Genomic DNA, 17,626 nt, shown 5'->3' with positions numbered 1-17,626 from the left:
TTTTTTCTAAGTAATAGAAATCTTTACGTATACGTAAATGTGCGCCATCTCCAATCACTGTCAGGACACGGATATGTTTAACTAAATATTTTTATAGCACCGATTGGAAAAATGAAAATAATTAAATTATACTTTCTAAATATTTCAATTTTCATATAATATATACTTCCCCATTTGAAAACAACTGAAGTTTAAAGTTTTGGAAATAATTTTAAATTTTCTGTCTTAGTTTTCAATAATATTTTACTTTATATTTAGATGAATTATGTCAATATTTGTAAATAATACATTTATTCAAAATATAAAATTATTTAAATAAATAAAATTTATTGTTACTCTATTAGAAAAAACAAAATACTCAAACTACAATCATCTTAAAATATACAAAGTATTACTAAAGAAAAATAAAATATCTTAAAATATACTAAAAGTATTACTACAAAAAAATAAAATAAAATGAAGAAAAATTGTTAGATATTTGTTTGTACGTGGCATGTTGGGGCCCCATCATTATGAACTAGTGGAGCAGAAGCTACGACAATGCACAATCTAAGTCACCTTTGTCACTCATGAAATCTCAGTTCTTCCACTTCAACTCAGCTATGTCAATCTTATCTCTCCATGCCAACCTCTCCTCTCTACCAATTTCCCTCTCCATTTGTTCTTCTTCGTCCAAAGGTTTCATCCTCACAACTACCCTTCAATTTCTCTAATATGCTTTATCTCATTCTCTTCTCACTCATCTTTTGTTTCCTTTACTTCCATTTTGGGAATCAGATACAGATAGTTCTTTGAGAAAGGATTGGAGGAAAAAGTCCAAACCTATCCCACCAGGTGGCATCTACCCAGCAAAAGATCATTGCAGGTATATACTTACATACTTTGTGTTTGTGTGAATGTGTTAGTTATCTCCATTTCTATTCAGAATAGAAAAAGGGTATGTATTTGAAAGAGTAAAGAAGTTTACACATAATTCAAGCATAAATCATTTTTGTATAATGAAAAATGATTGACTTATACTATAATTATCTTTAAAGTCATAGATTTCTGTTAACAGACTATTACATTGAGAGTGCATAACCATGAACTCTTTTATTCATTAAGTTATGGAACATGTTGTAGTTGCCACATAACTTTCCATGTGATTAGTTCTCATGGTTTGGTTTTGTTATTGTTATTGTTCTTTTGGGACAGTCGTTGTGGGTTGTGTGATACATATTACATTGCCCATGTCAAGAATGCATGTGCTTTCTTGGGAGATGGAATGTCCAGGATTGAAGTAAGTCTCTTTCTTTCCTCTGTTGCTTATATATCTGCAATGCATAAGCTAGGTGCCACCCTTTGTTTTAGTCTTGTAAAAATATTTTGCCTAACTAAAGTTGCTTATTGTTTTCCCTTTCAGAGACTGGAACCCGTTGTTCATGGTAGAGGAAGGAAAACTGATAACATGGATGAGACCTACTTAGGGGTATATGAGGAACTTTTATATGCTCGGAAACTTCTCCCTGTGGAAGGTATTTTTTCTAAGTTGGGAACAGAAGATTCTTTCTCATTTTGGTGTCTTTGTTACTTATGCATTCTTCTGAGTTTGGTGTTGTCAGTTTTGAGGGTCTTCGAACAGAAGATTCTTTCTCATAATGTCATTGACCTTATCATATATAGTAAATAAAGTCATGTGAAACAAATTTGACTAATTGACGAACTGAATCGTAATGTAAATTAAACAAAGGGTCTAAATGATTGCATAATTTGGAGACCAATTTGAATGCTGATTCTATATTTTATGCTTCTGTGGAAAGCCAAGAAGTTATGACTCATGAGGATGTTTATTCTTTATATATATTAACCGATTTCCACAAAAATAAAAAAAAGATGAAAAGAACACTGTTTAACACATTGATATGGACATATATAAAAAATTCTCCTTATTTGGCATTTGCATATTAACAAAAGTTCTGTTTATTTCCCACTGATTTAGACCAGGTTTCTTGACTAAGTTTTACATATAAAATTCTTTCTGTTTATAGGAGCTCAATGGACTGGTATAGTAACAACCATCGCAATAGAGATGCTTACATCAGGCATGGTCGAGGCTGTCATTTGTGTACAAAGGTGATAGAACATAATTTCAATTCTAGATGGGTAAATAAGATGCTAAATTTTTTATTGCTGAAACTGACATTTTCTCTGTTAATGCCTTTGATGTAACTTTGTTTTATTATAGTGATCCCGATGACAGATTCGGTCCAAGACCTGTTTTAGCAAGGTCTGCATTTTCTTAATGTCCTATCATGATATTAAGTAGTTTTCTTTCTAAAACACTGTTTATTTCTTCAAATTTCTTGTAGGACACCTGAAGAAGTGTTGGCTGCTAAAGGTGTCAAGCCAACGTTATCACCTAACCTCAATACCCTGGCTCTTGTTGAGGTGTGCAAAATATCTTATTGGGAAAGAATTTTTCATGATCTAAGTTGAATAAATCTTTTATACAATTTTCTGTTGCGTATTGTACTAAATTATTTAGAAAATCAACTTATCTATTAATATGAAAAGCCATCATCTAGGCTAGTAAATGAATGGGATTGCAGTACTAGGGAATGTCGAATGTTGAGAACATAATGCTAAACAATATATGGGAATGAGAAGCAAGGGCATTTTGATTTTTGTTCTTCAAAATATAAGAGATATTGAGAGATACAAATGAGGAAAGTATTAAGAATCTTCTTTGTGAGATTCAGTATATTTTCCTCATTTTATGCACCTTGGCTTTGGAGATAATTGAATCCATTCTAGTGTTTTGAGACCATTACATTTAATTTCAAGACGGGTATTCGATTTCTCCTTTGTGGTTTTACTGTTCTCTTTGTTCTTGTTTATTTGACATTGTTAAGAAGTAAACTTTAAGTCTAACTTAACCTCACACAACCGTTTGTAAGCTGAGGTTTGCACCCACTTATATATTATGAAATTGTCTTATCTCTAATTGATGTGAGACTTCCAACACATCCCCTCACGCCGAGGTGTATACATCTGGTGCGTGGGGCTAGACATTAATGGGTGGTCCGATAGCGGCCCAATAGAAACACAAATCTTGCTAGGATAGGCTTTAACCAATGACTCTGATACTATGTTAAGAAGTAGACTTTAAGTCTAACTTAATTCTACAAAACCAGCTTGTAAGCTGAGGTTTGCACCCACTTATATACTATGAAATTGTCTTATCTTTAGTCGATCAGAGACTTGCAACAAAATTGCCCAAGAGCATCTGGTTCTTCAAAAATTTATTCTTTGCTTTGAACGGTGGCAACCTATATTTCTGCCTCTTATATGAGAGAGATCTGTAAACTAGTTGTTTATTCAAGAGTGCCTTAGATATATAAAAGAAAATTTTAACTTTGAGAAAGTTCCGTGAGATGTTGTGTGATACAAATAAAAGCCAACCTTTGAACTGCCCATGATAAACTTTACATATAGCTTATTTGGTTCCTTAATTTCAGCTGTTATAAAATTTATCGGTTGTATTCTTCAGAGGAAAGCTTTTATATTCATAGTTATTCTTTCTGAATTATCATTATGATAGGCTGCTGGTGTCAAACGTCTTCTTTTCTGCGGTGTAGGTTGCCAGGTGCAAGGTATCACTACTACAAAGATTTACTTTTTGCAGTTTTTCATCATTTTCTCCATTGTGACTTGTAATGTTGTAATGCAGAATAATTTCTTCGATTGCAGCATTAAGATCTGTGGAGCATCACTTAAATTTGGATAAGCTCTATGTTTTAGGCACAAATTGTGGTATGGAAAAGGTCTAGTGTTTTGCTATATATCCCTTTAAATCATTAGTTTAATATTTATAAAATCAGAAATATCAGTTATTTCTTAATGCATCTGTTTAATTTTGTAAATTCTTGCGCTCTTTCTGCAGTGGACAACGGTACTAGGGAAGGGCTGGATAAGTTTCTAAAAGCTGCGAGTGAATCACCAGAAACAGTTCTACATTATGAGTTTATGCAAGATTACAAGGTTTTCTGCATAAAAGTCATTTCTGGTTTAGAGCAGTTATGGACAAATAAACGTTTTGGTTTTGAAATGGAAAATAAATTGATAATTTATGATTGTAAGAACCACCAATTGATTTATTTAGAACAGTGCTTTATCATAACATCTTTGTGTATTACAATTTATTTTATGTTCCTAAGTTGCTTTTTCAAACATTCTGGCAGGTTCACTTGAAGCATTTGGATGGTCATATAGAAGAGGTATATAATATCCCTTTATTGTACTTTGTTCATTGTGTTTCTGAAGCATGAAACTTTGTTCAGTTTAAAAGTTTATCCCATACAGGTTCCTTATTTCTGTCTGCCAGCAAATGATTTGGTGGATGTTATTGCCCCATCTTGTTACAGGTAATTCTTATTTTACTTTGCGTAATATGATGGCATGAAATTTATATACAGGAATCAATATTTTGTTTATACTTCAATTTCTTATTTATTCTTTCATTATATGTTGCACTAAGTTGTCAAACTTTTTTTTCCTTGCAGCTGTTTTGACTATACAAATGCTTTAGCTGTAAGTCTGCCTTATCTGCTTCACCATGTTGTCTTTTTGACAAACATATTTTAATTTAACTTAGGAGGATTATGTTAATATCTTCTAAGTGTTTATAAAGTTGTCTACGTACCAAATTCTTTCACCATATATTGTTTAATCACTTCCCATGATGCTAAAATGTTTCAACTTTTTTCTTGTTTGTAAAATATTATGTCAAAATTGGTTTTGGTTAATTATTCCTTAAATATTAAGACATAATAACTTGCCATCTTATACTAAGCCATAATAAACTTGATTAAATATTCGGTTTGTATTAAGGATTACATATGTGACTACTTTTGTACTCTTGATTACAAGTTCCCTTTTATTGCCTTAAATTTGATCTGAAATTGTATTTTAAGATGACAATATAGTCTAACAATGAGCTTACTTATGACAACTTATTGATTGGATCTTATATTTTATCTAAGCATTTATTTATTTATTTATATTGTAGGATAGACTTGAAAAGAATATCTCTTCATTCTTAAAAAATCACATGCTTTTTTCATCCTGTTGTAAGAATCAATTTTTCATGCTTGATACACATGCAATTGATCTTGTTAATATATAACTAGAAGCTCCAAGAAAAAAAAACTTCCATTTACTTTCTATTTTATGTGAGTGTGAAATATGAAGAAGTATTGTTTATTGCCAATTTTGCCATGTGATATATCCTCATTAGGCTTGTTTTGCTTGATGTTCACACTGTTTGTGCATCCTTTTTCATATTAAGAAACTTTGAATCAAGAATAGAAAAATAATTTTCAGGACATGGTGGTTGGATATATGGGCGTGCCAAAATATTCTGGAATCAGTATGCCACAACATCCACAATATGTTACAGTCAGGTAACTCGATGGACTGAAAAATGCAAGTGTCTCTTTCTTTTTTTTTACTTTTTTTCACAATACCATTTTATCCATATATGTTCTTCATATTTCAGAAATGTTTATTTGCCAAATCATGCATTACCTTTTTTGAAGGGTCGAGCCCTATATATTTTTGTTAAAGGAATTTTGGAGTCTTGTATGAGTGGGTTAACCTTTTCATAACAATGGTATCTGAGTCTCGTAACGAATCCAACCTATTGAAGGAAGGAAGGACGTTTGTTAAAAGAATTTTGAGGTCTTGTATGAATAGGTTAATCTTTTCGTAACAATTTTTCTGTTGATATGACAGGAATGAGCGTGGAAGAGAGATGTTGAGTCTTGTGGAGAACTTACTAGAGATTAGTCCAACAATTAGTTCTGTAAATACTTTTCCATATAAGCATATTATTTTTATTTTATAATAAAGAAGAGTATGATTTTTTCCATTTGATTCAGGGGGATAGGCGACCATTTGTCATGGAGACTGTTAAGGCTGATGATGAAGCTAAGTTAGGTATATAACATGTGCTTTGTATAAAAATGGATTTTATGGATTCATCTATATAATTAACATAGAATATGACAGTTATTACATTATCTTAGGCTTAGAGTTTCTCTTCTCTGTTTTTATCAGTACTACTGTATATACTTTCAGAGTTGATTACTTCTTTCTTTGAAATTGTTGATCAGGAAGAGGTCCTTCTCAACCTGCCCCAAAATTTGTTGGAAATATTCTGGCTTTTATACTAAACCTGGTAAAAGATTCATAGCAAATTATCCATTTATACTTGTATATTATGCATGACATAACAAAGTTTTTGGCTTTGGCTTTTATGTTCAGATTGGTCCTAAGGGTCTTGAATTTGCACGTTATTCACTTGATTATCACACCATTCGCAACTATCTACACGTGAATCGTTTGTGGGGCAAGGAAAGGTATGTAGAGTATTCATTAAACTTAATTAACATAATTATAATGAATTGATCATAATGATTTGACTGTATTTTTTAGATTTTTTTCTCCAATTTTGATCACACGGAATTGATTTGTACAGATTCTGAGATTCTTTTTCCTTAAGCCTTTGAAGTTAGGATAATTTATGGCAGACCCTTTGGATGTTAAGGATATGAAGTTTGTTTATATTGTTGAAATGTAATGTTTGCAGGGCTGATAGGCACATGCCCACATATGCTAAGAAAATTGTGGATCTTTACAACCAGAACGGTCAAATTGAGAAGATGATTTCTAACAAGTGATTCTGACACTGTCATGGATAACTTCAAAGCTCATAACATTGAATTCATGAAAATGATCACCAGATCATAACATACTCTATATTTGGCTAAAGAAGTGATTTGCAGTTTGAACAGCACTGAGTTCATACAAAGATCAGGATAGAGTATTGAGAACAGTTTTTTCTTTGTTACTTTTTGTGGCATCATATCAAACTTATAACTCCAAATTCTAAAATGTTTTGTTCCTAAATCACAGATTGTAAATCAGTGCTTTTCAAGCAATGTTAATAATTATTTTACCAATTTAAACCATTTGAATTTTTTAGTCTAAAAAATATGTTATCATTGGAAACAATCTTTGCTTAAGAGAAGGATCATCATGAAAGGGTTAGTTTACTCAGGTTGGTTTCATTCATTTAAATCTGGAGCTTCTGTTGAAATGATTAAAGTTTTAAAAGGTTAATACTCCTATGTTTTTATGTTGTTACTCCTATATATACACTACTTTTTATGTAAAGTTGGTGTGTAGAAGTTAAGAAATATAATATATTTTTGAGATAAATATGTTTTTTTTTCCTTAACTTTGAGTGAATTTTAAAATTAGTCAATTTTGAAACTTTAGATCAATTTAGTCCTTCAATTCTCGAAATATGTGGATTTAGTTCTTTTAATTAAATTTTGTTAAATTTATTTGACATTTTAAGCCGTCTCATAATAATATTTAAATATTAAAGTAAAAATGTGTCAAATAATATAAACAATTAAAATACAATCCTGAAATGTATACAAACATCAAATAAACCTAACAAAATTTGATTAAAAGGAGTAAATCTACGTATCTTGAAAGACAAAGCATTAAATTAGATCAAAGTTTCGAAATGGACTAATTTCAAAATTTATTTAAAGTTAAGGGACCCAAAAATATATTTAATCCTATATTTTTTAAATTTTAAAAAAATAGTTGAGGTTTTCATTTTCACTTCTATATTAATACACGCACATTAATTTAAAATAATAATTAATATTATCTTAAACTTTGCATATGACATATAATTAGAAATGTAAACTATTTAAAATTTTGAAGTAAAAAAGGAACTGAAAAGTAGTTTATATTTTATTTTTTTATGAAATAAAAAATAAGTGATTATTTTCTAAGATAAAAGGAGAATCTCAATTAGACATTCCTTTAAACTTGTTTTAACCAATAGATATTAATATTATCCTGACTCATATCATTGAAATTATATTGAATTTCTTTTTTATTATTCTTCTTCCTATTTATATATGTCTGTAAAAGAAATTAAGGGAGATATTAACCCAAAGATAATTTATACCGGTACATACGATTTTATATAACTGTATTTGCCATTATTAAGTAGAAAAATGCACTCTTTATTAAATCTATATCATTATAAAGGGAGAACAACTTTTTTTTGCAAATGCCTTTTCTGTCATTTTTTACCACACAATTTTACTCTCTGTTACATTAAAATAATTTTATTATTTAACAAAAATAATAACTATACATTATCTTTTAACTAAAATCAACTGTATAACCTTTCAACTAAAACTATAATCAGCAAAAATCTTCAATTTATTCTAAAAAATTTACTTATATTTGACTTTTTAAAATTTTATTTTATTTTACAAATAGAAATGTGGAGATACACGTGTCGAATAGTATTATAGGTATTGACATATAAGTTAAGAGGGGTTCTTATAAGTCAAAAAAAAAGTAAATTATTGAATAAATTTTTTTAAACACTTGAGATAGTATGAATATAATTTTCCCTATTGTCAATGTTGGATTCATTGTTCCATTAACACAAGTATTAGTAATGAGACCTGAGTCCAACCACATAAGATATTGACACCAGCGAAAGAGGAGGTTTCACTGGGAGATACAACACCGATGATATTTGAGCCCAACCACATAAGACATTGATATCACTCTCAACCAAAAACCTTAAGACAATGAGTTTATGAGTTTTTATCCTTATATAGTGTTCTATTTTTTCATTTCTGACCAATGTGAAACTTAGACTCATACTTGGATTCCTAACTATAGTTCTATTTGAGTATGATGTAATGTTTTTTTTTTTGTCACCCTTTCTAAGAAAATTTCAATAACATTATAACAATATTTGTTGAATATATGAAGGAAAATGGTGTGTAGGGATTAAATCCTGGCAACATAGAAATAATAAAGTTTGTGTACTTAGAAGAACGTAAAAGTGTTTGTTTTGGAGTTACACATAAGACATGATGTACAATGCATGGACATGGAGGCATAACACGTGCAAGTGGATAATTGTGCTTGCATCATGATACCATAAATGGTAACAATATACGTGCAAAGGATCCATTATCCTTTTTATAAACTTTAATATATACATATATATATATATATATATATATATATATATATATATATATATATATATATATTAATTAACATGTATATTCAAATAAATACAGTTAACAGTCATATATTTAAAACTCACTTAATGAAAGTATTATTATTTTATATATTATAACATGTAATAAAAATGTTTTAGATAAAGTAGAAAAGTGTATAAAATGATATATGTAGGTGATGTATGAAATGATAAGGCATCGTGTGGCTAAGCAATGAGAGCATCTTAAGAATATCTTTCTCTTCTGCATTTCTTTTCTTTATAATCAAACTCATTCAAATTATAGCTGTTGTCGGCTGTTGATTTAAATTTGAACAAATTGTTTTTGGGAGAAAGTAATCAATATTATTGCTAAAAACAATTTCAAAACTTTTGAACTATGAATCTATATATTACATCGAATTGTCAATTTGTTTAAGAAAAGAGGGAAGGAAAACATAGCTTCAAATATAATAATATAAATGATATGCATAATTTGAAAATATCTTCGAGTATTGTTGGAAGTCTTGCATCGACTAGAGCTAAGGTCAATACATAATATATAAGTAGGTGCAATCCTCACTTTACAAATCGGTTTTGTGGGATTGAGTTAGGCTTTAAAACCCACTTGTAACATGATAATTATTTTGAAAATTCTGTTCTATACGATATTGGGCCGCTAACAGACCACCACTAATTTCTTGAACCACGCACAATATAAAATAATTTAAACAACTTAGCATTAAGGCTGGTTTGGTATAACCTCTCTATATTATAATATTCACATAAAATGACATAATATTTTAATAATATACTATATAATATGCTTATAATAAATATAATAATTGTAGTGAATTTTTTAATGTTACCATTCATTTGTCACCTTCTCTGCGATTTATTGAAAAACAAAATCATGTATACTTTTTTTTTTCACAATTTAGAAAATAAAAATATGTTTAAAAATGTATTAAATATAGTTTTTGTTTATATAATTTTAATTTTTAGAAAGGAAAAGTGTACGAAATTTAAAAATATATTAGTAACTATTTCAAAAAAATCCAATTTAAAAAGGATAATTTCCTACGCACGTATATTATTATTATTATTATTATTATTATTATACCTTGATAATCATCTAATTATCCTGAATTTAAGATTGATGATATATATATATATATATATATATATATATATATAATTCACATTAAATATTGAACATTATCAGAATTTTCTTATTTCTTATTTATCTTATTTGTATAAAAATAGGTAAATTCTATCTTTTCATGCCACGACCACAAAAAAACAGTTTTTAACCAATTAATGAGAATGAAATTGAGATAATAAAATAACTACTACATTGAATCAACCACTGATAATAAAATTATTTAATAGGATAATTTCAATATTACTTTTACTTCTTTTCATTCAATAATTTAAAACTAGTACAATCTTATAATTTCCGTATAACAATCGGTGAAAAGAAAAGTTAAATCATGTGATTTCCTATCAAAGATACAAAATCACATTGATTCATTAATGCATCACATATAAGATTCAGAATAATAATTTAAGATTCATCAAATAACATGAATCACAATCAAAATAATTTAACATTCATGGATGATACTATGAATAAAGCAATAACAATCAAATTCTAATAAATTATTATGTTATAAAAAGACATTTTTTAATAAATGTTTTTAAGTCTAATTCAATCTTACAAAATGTTGGATTTGAGAGTTGTGGTCAGCATATATATGACATTGGTCTTACACTTATAAAGCATTTGATATCAATTTTACATAAAAATCTTAAAGCAATAGTGTTATGAGTCTTTATTCTTATATAGTGTTTAATTTTGTTTATTCTATCCAATGTGAGACTTTGACTCAGATTTTGAACTATTTTCAACATAAAATTTGTAAGATAAAGTTTAAATCTAATAATACATTATAAGTTTAATAAAACTTTATAAAATTATGTGTAAGGTAAAATTGATTAAAAATTGATTTAAATATTGGGTGAGAAGAAAACATGGAGGAATGGGGTGTGGGTGGTGCCACCCATGTGCTTTCTCTCCATTGACGAGTGTCGTGTTTAGGTGAGTGGCTGCAGAGCTTTTATGAGAAACCTTGGAAGTTGTAACGTGATTCAGACAAAAAGTACAGAGAAATGTTAATGGATTCAAATTCTAATAGTAAATCTTTGTTCTATGACATGTAATAGTGGAGAAAACGGTGCTTATAAATGAATGGGTGTATTTTCTTCCCATAGATTTGGATTATCCCACTTGCAATTCTATGTGAGAAGCATCCAAATGGGGCCATTCAAATGAAAATGGATATGTGTGTGTGCATAGGAACTCTCTATCATGGGTTGTCTTCCTTTTCAGGACTTGCTATTTATTTGGTTTGAAATGTGTGGACCAACACATTCCACACAAATTATTTTCAGATGTCTCATTCTCAACATAAATTTACTCATATATAATGTCTTGAAAGTCGCACAATTATTAGTAATAAGATTATTTACGGTCAAAGCAAATCTTACTTTACAAATCAGTTTGATGAATTGAATTAAATATAAAGTTCACTTCTTAACATGTTATCAAAGTAATGAGTTAGAGTTTATTCTAGAAAAAATTGTTAAATGTGGGGGGGGGGGGGGGGGGGGGGGGGGGGGGGCGGGGGTGAAGTGGTAAGGCCAACCTTACCTTACAAGCTGATTCTGTAACGGGTTTTGTTGGGTTGAGTTAGACATAAAGTTCACTTATTAAATCACAGTCATGAATTAAAGCCTATCTTAGTACATTTTGTTATCTATTGGATCTATTATTTTATCTGTTATCAGATCATCCATTAATGTCTAGTCTCACGCATAAAAAAAAAAAAAAAAAAAAAAAATATATATATATATATATATATATATATATATATATATATATATATATATATATATATATATATATATATATATATATATATATATATATATATATATATATATATATATATACTTCACCATGATGAGACGTGTGTTGGAAGTCTTACATTTATTATATAACCAATTTAACGTCTATATATGAGTGCAAATTTTACTTTACAAGTCAGTTTCGTAGTATTGAATTAAACATAAACTTCATTTCTTAACACCATGGTTTACAAATCTTGGATATGATATCTTAAATTAAATCACAGTATAGAAGATAAGTCATTTTACTAGAATTTCAATACAATCTCTTAAATTTCAAGCCACACAAACGAAATAGAAAAAAAAAATGGTTGGTTTAGAAGTAGAAGTGTGTTTGCTTGGTGAATCTGATACACTCTTCAAATGTGCACAGCCAAAACTTGTTCTTTCCTCTTTGTGTGACATTAGTTTTCAATGTTCAAAATGGTAAAGAACCTATTTTATACATATACTTTCGAAATCAACTCCCTAAATAATTATGTTATTCTGTCTCAAATGAAATTTATCTTTTGAGGTAATTTGAATGAACTATGGGATTATAGATTTTAGAAAAATTATAAACATACACACCTTCATTTTTCATTTTTTTTTTATGGACAATAGAACGTTTATGCGTTGTACATTCATTCTATAATTGACCACAACATATTAATCAGGTTTAAAAACGGTGCGAAGTTTAAAAATTTTGAAACAATCTTCCTCGGTTGTAATTAAAACCGAGACATAAAATATATTATATCCGGTTGGACTGATAATTGAGACATAAAAATTGGTTTAAATTATGAAAATGTTATTGTATCTTAATATGTTTCGTTTATACAATAACCGAAATAACCGAAGTATATATGACAATTTAAAAAGTCGAAATTACACTAATGATTTGTTTATCTTTTTACCACAACATACCGATTAAATTAGTTTAATATTTTGGTTAAATAATACAATTATATCTAAACCAATATGTCAACAGTAATACATTCAAATACTACATAATCATTAAAAAGTCACGTGAAATCTTCATAATCATCATCAACCTTGTGATATGAAGAATCAATTATCAATATATTTATAAATATAAACGAAACATGGTTAAATAATTCATTTTTTTCAGTTAAAGGTCTCAACTGAGAGTCGTATGTGAAAATTACATAACCATCAAAAGGAGTGAGTGATTAAATTGACGTAATATTTTGGTTAAATGGGTACATAAGTGATACTAGGTTAAAATCCAGTTGAGTGGTAGCAAATTGATGTATAAAAGTTTTTGTGATATATATGTTTATGAAGAGTGTAGATTTGATCATGTTTGACATTTCCGATGATTAAATGTTTTGTCAGTTTGGGAGGCAAAGAAGTGACTTGATGAATTAGTAATTTGATGATATCCTTGTGGCCCAAAATGTGGACTCTTTTCTGTGATTTGCGTGGCCCAGACAGATCTACCATATCATCTCTTTCCATCTATTTTAGTTACACTACTACAATCATCTATTCTAATACCAATTCTATATCAATTTAGAATTAGTGTAGAAATATATCTATTATTTGGGTTTGAAAAATTTTAAATATACAAAAATAGATGATTAAATCATGTGTTTAAGATTTTATGAAAACTTTTCGTAAAAACAAGGTTCATGTAATGAAGTTTAAGTTAGATGCACATATTACTAAGTTTTTTTGTAAAATATGTATTTTCCTTATTGAATGCAACTCTGATAAGAAAAATGCATTGTCAAAGACATTTTTCAATAATAGTGATCTTTGACATGTTATCGAGTAGCTTTAGGTTGATATATTCTTTAGAGAAATTTTGCCCTAAAACTTCCAACCATAAAAAAGTGTGTTATCTCAAACATATTATTTATGATCTCACCATCTCTCATGGTGAAAGACTCATATCGGTTTTCAACCTACAAACTTTTTTATATTTAATTTTTGACAAAGCACATATAAGAATGTATAATGCTTTGTTATTCAATTATATTCCGTCAAATTTATCTTATATCCTGTTCTCTTATAACATTTTGATAGTAATGTATTTTCTTGTTATTATAGACCATGGTTGATAGAACGTTGACCTAATCACATCTTCATCTTGTCTTTCCATTAGGCACAATCTTTCTATAGGAACATTGGTGATCGTGTGAGGGATGCTCTTTGAGTAATCAAATGTTCTTCTATGACATGATAAATATTGATTGTGAAAACATAACAAATACATAAAAAAGAAACTATTGAATTGTACATTTAAGATTTTAAGAAAACCTTTTACAAAACAACATTTGTAAACTTGAGTAGATGAAGTTTAAACGGTTGAGAAGCACCGTCAAACTATTTTTCCTAAGAGATATTGTTGACGAAGTTCAAAAAATACTTTTAAAAATTAATTTAGAGAAGAAAACGAATTTACTAAATTTAGAAAAGTAGAAATATAATTAAATCTAATTTTTTAACTAGCAAATAAAAAAACATAAATGAAAGAAAATCACTTTCAAGAATAAAAAAACTAATCATGAATCAAGTAAGATTTCTATCCCTCATCACTTGGACAGTGGAAATTTTCAAGTTAATTGTTGGGTATTGGGCTCCCTTCCTATGTGAAGAAAATGCCCAAAATTTGAGAAGCCCATGTCTCACTTAACCTAGTGGAGAGGAGGCTATAAAATAAAGAGAGAGGCAGAACAATAGAGTCAGAACACACTGAAAGTCCTAACGCATAGAGGGAGAGGTAGAGGGAAAATTCTGTTTACGTTTTTCACAGAGCTGTCACAGTAGAATCGGCACTGCGGATTCGTTCACCGTTGGATCGGGCTGAAATTTTTACAGCAGGTTTGGAACTCATTGCTCTTCATTCTGACCGGTCGGATCTTTGATACGAGGTCTGAGTTGGGAGATATTAATTTTGCACTGCAGCAGTGATTTGTAGAGGTTTTCCCCTCTTGTTCTTCTCTATTTGAAAGCTTTGTTGCTTTGTTATTTGGTTGGGTGTTGGCACTAATTTGTGCTATTGATTGAGACTCTTTTGTACTCTTGTTGATCATATTGAAGCTATTTCTTTGGTCTGGACGACTCGTGGTTTTTACCCTTGATTTGAGGGGTTTTCCACGTTAAAAATCTTGGTGTCTTTATTTGTGCTTTTGGTGATTTATTATTGCTGCTCTTTGATTATTGCTCCTCATAGATTCTTGCAAGTTAGGGGAAATTATATCCGCTGCATTCTCTGGTATATTGTTTGTTATTGTTTTCCCCATCAGGGTGGTATCAGAGCTCTTGGTTGGGCTATATTTACTTGCTTGAATGATGGAGGCAAATGCAAAGATGGTTGCTTTGAATGGTACAAATTATCATTTATGGAAGGGCAAGATGAAAGATTTATTATTTGTCAAGAAATTGCATCTTCCGGTCTTTACTACACAGAAGCCAGATTCTATGTCTGAAGAAGAATGGGACTTTGAGCACCAACAGGTATGTGGTTTTATTCGACAATATGTTGAAGATAATGTTTATAATCATATTGCTAATGAGACACATGTCAGAGCTTTGTGAGAGAAGATTGAGTCTTTGTATGCTTCTAAGTCGGGCAATAATAAATTGTATTTGTTAAATTGCTTGATGAATTTGAGGTACAGGGAGAATTCTTCTATTTCTGATCACTTAAATGAGTTTCAAGGGCTTCTAGATCAATTGTCAGGAATGGGCATAAAGTTTGATGACGAAGTTATGGGATTATGGTTGCTTAATACTCTACCAGAGTCTTGGGAGGTATTTCGGGTTTCAATTACGAACTCTGCCTCGAATGGTGTTGTTTCTTTTCAGATGGCAAAAAGCGGTGCTCTTAATGAAGAGATGAGAAGGAAGGCACATGGTTCTTCATCTCAGTCTGAGATGCTTGTTACAGAAGCTAGGGGGAGAAGTCAGAAAAAGGAACATAAAGGTGGTAGAGAGAAGAGTAGGAGCAAGTCCAAGTCAAGATACAAGAATTTAGAGTGCCATTTTTGTCATAAAACTGGGCACATTCAGAAATACTGTTTTAAGTGGAAAAAGGAGAACAAAGACAAGAAGGGCAAGCAGAGAGAGAATGACCATGATGATGATGATCGTGTCACTACTGCTACAGATGGTGATCTTGTTCTTCTTCGTGACTTTGAGTCCATCAATCTTGTATCTGATGAGAGCATGTGGATTATTGATAGTGGTGCTACACTGCATGTTACACCTAGGAAGGAGTTCTTCACATCTTACACTTCTGGTGATTTTGGAGTGTTGAAGATGGGTAATCATGGTGAGTCTAAAGTGATTGGTGTTGGTGATGTTTGCCTGCAAACCAACATGGGAGTGCAGTTGTTGCTTAAAGGAGTCAAACATGCTCCAGATGTTCGTTTTAATTTAATCTCTGTGCAGTTGCTTGATGATTGTGGTTATGACAATCACTTTGGTTCTAGTAAATGGAAGCTCACTAAAGGTAACTTGGTTATAGCCAGAGGGGAGAAACAATCTAAATTGTACTGGACTAAAGCTTTGGTTGCTAAAGACAGTGTGAATGCTATGTATATGGAGGCATCTTTGTGGCACCGGAGGCTTGGTCATATAAGTGAGAAAGGGCTTAACTGCTTAGCTAAAAAGGATGTGCTTATGGGATTGAGAAATGCAGAATTGGAGAAATGTTCTCATTGCATGGCTGGTAAACAAACCAGAGTATCTTTTAAGAAGCATCCACCCTCAAGGAAGTCATAATTGCTTGAATTGGTGCATTCTGATGTTTGCGGCCCATTAAAGGTAAAATCATTTAGTGGTGCACTTTACTTTGTTACTTTTATTGATGATTGTTCCAGGAAGCTATGGGTCTATGCTCTTCAGCGGAAAGGTCAAGTACTTGAAAAGTTCAAGGAATTTCATGCTATGGTTGAGAGACAATCAGGCAAGAAGCTGAAATGCATCCGTAGTGATAATGGTGGTGAGTACCGTGGACCTTTTGATGTTTATTGCAGGCAGCATGGCATTAGACACGAGAAGACTCCTCCTAAAACTCCTCAGTTGAATGGTCTAGCGGAGAGGATGAACAGGACCTTGGTTGAAAGGGTTAAATGTATGCTTTCAGAAGCAAAGTTGCCTAAGCACTTTTGGGGAGAGGCATTGCTTGCAGCTGTGCATATTATTAATCTCAGTCCCGCAGTTGCTTTGAATACTGAGGTGCCAAACAAAATTTGGTTTGGTAAAAATATTAGCTATGATCATTTGCGTGTCTTTGGTTGCAGGGCATTTGTTCATGTTCCTAAGGATGAAAGATCCAAGTTAGATAAAAAGACAAGGCAATGTATCTTTATTGGCTATGGTGAGGATGAATTTGGCTACAGGTTTTATGATCCTATTGAGAAGAAGCTTGTTAGAAGCCGTGATATACAATTCATGGAAGACCAGACCATTAAAGACATTGATAAGGTGGAGAAGACCACACCCGAGAAAGATAGTAATCTCACTGATGGTAATCCGATGAGGTTGCCCGCTCACAATTTGGAGAATGTTGAAACGGAAGCTCAAGACAATGAGCAACATGGTGATGTT

At 30.6% G+C, this 17,626-nt stretch overlaps 1 protein-coding gene across 1 annotated transcript; it reads left to right on the top strand.

Annotated features, from left to right (window-relative positions):
- The first annotated feature begins 527 nt into the window (after positions 1-527).
- Positions 528-7,007, top strand: LOC114189645 (7-hydroxymethyl chlorophyll a reductase, chloroplastic). Its single transcript, XM_028078272.1, has 19 exons — positions 528-678; positions 778-865; positions 1,195-1,279; positions 1,403-1,514; positions 2,028-2,112; positions 2,225-2,266; positions 2,349-2,427; positions 3,581-3,632; positions 3,730-3,792; positions 3,923-4,020; positions 4,221-4,256; positions 4,342-4,403; positions 4,542-4,569; positions 5,362-5,441; positions 5,773-5,842; positions 5,919-5,976; positions 6,153-6,217; positions 6,304-6,398; positions 6,629-7,007. Exons 1-19 carry the CDS (start codon positions 570-572, stop codon positions 6,717-6,719), a joined length of 1,398 nt encoding a protein of 465 aa, XP_027934073.1. The 5' UTR covers positions 528-569; the 3' UTR covers positions 6,720-7,007.
- Positions 7,008-17,626: the final 10,619 nt, after the last annotated feature.

Source organism: Vigna unguiculata, chromosome 7 (genome assembly GCF_004118075.2).
Source record: "Vigna unguiculata cultivar IT97K-499-35 chromosome 7, ASM411807v1, whole genome shotgun sequence".
Classification (NCBI taxonomy): domain Eukaryota; kingdom Viridiplantae; phylum Streptophyta; class Magnoliopsida; order Fabales; family Fabaceae; genus Vigna; species Vigna unguiculata.
This window is presented reverse-complemented; position numbering and strand designations above follow the sequence as displayed.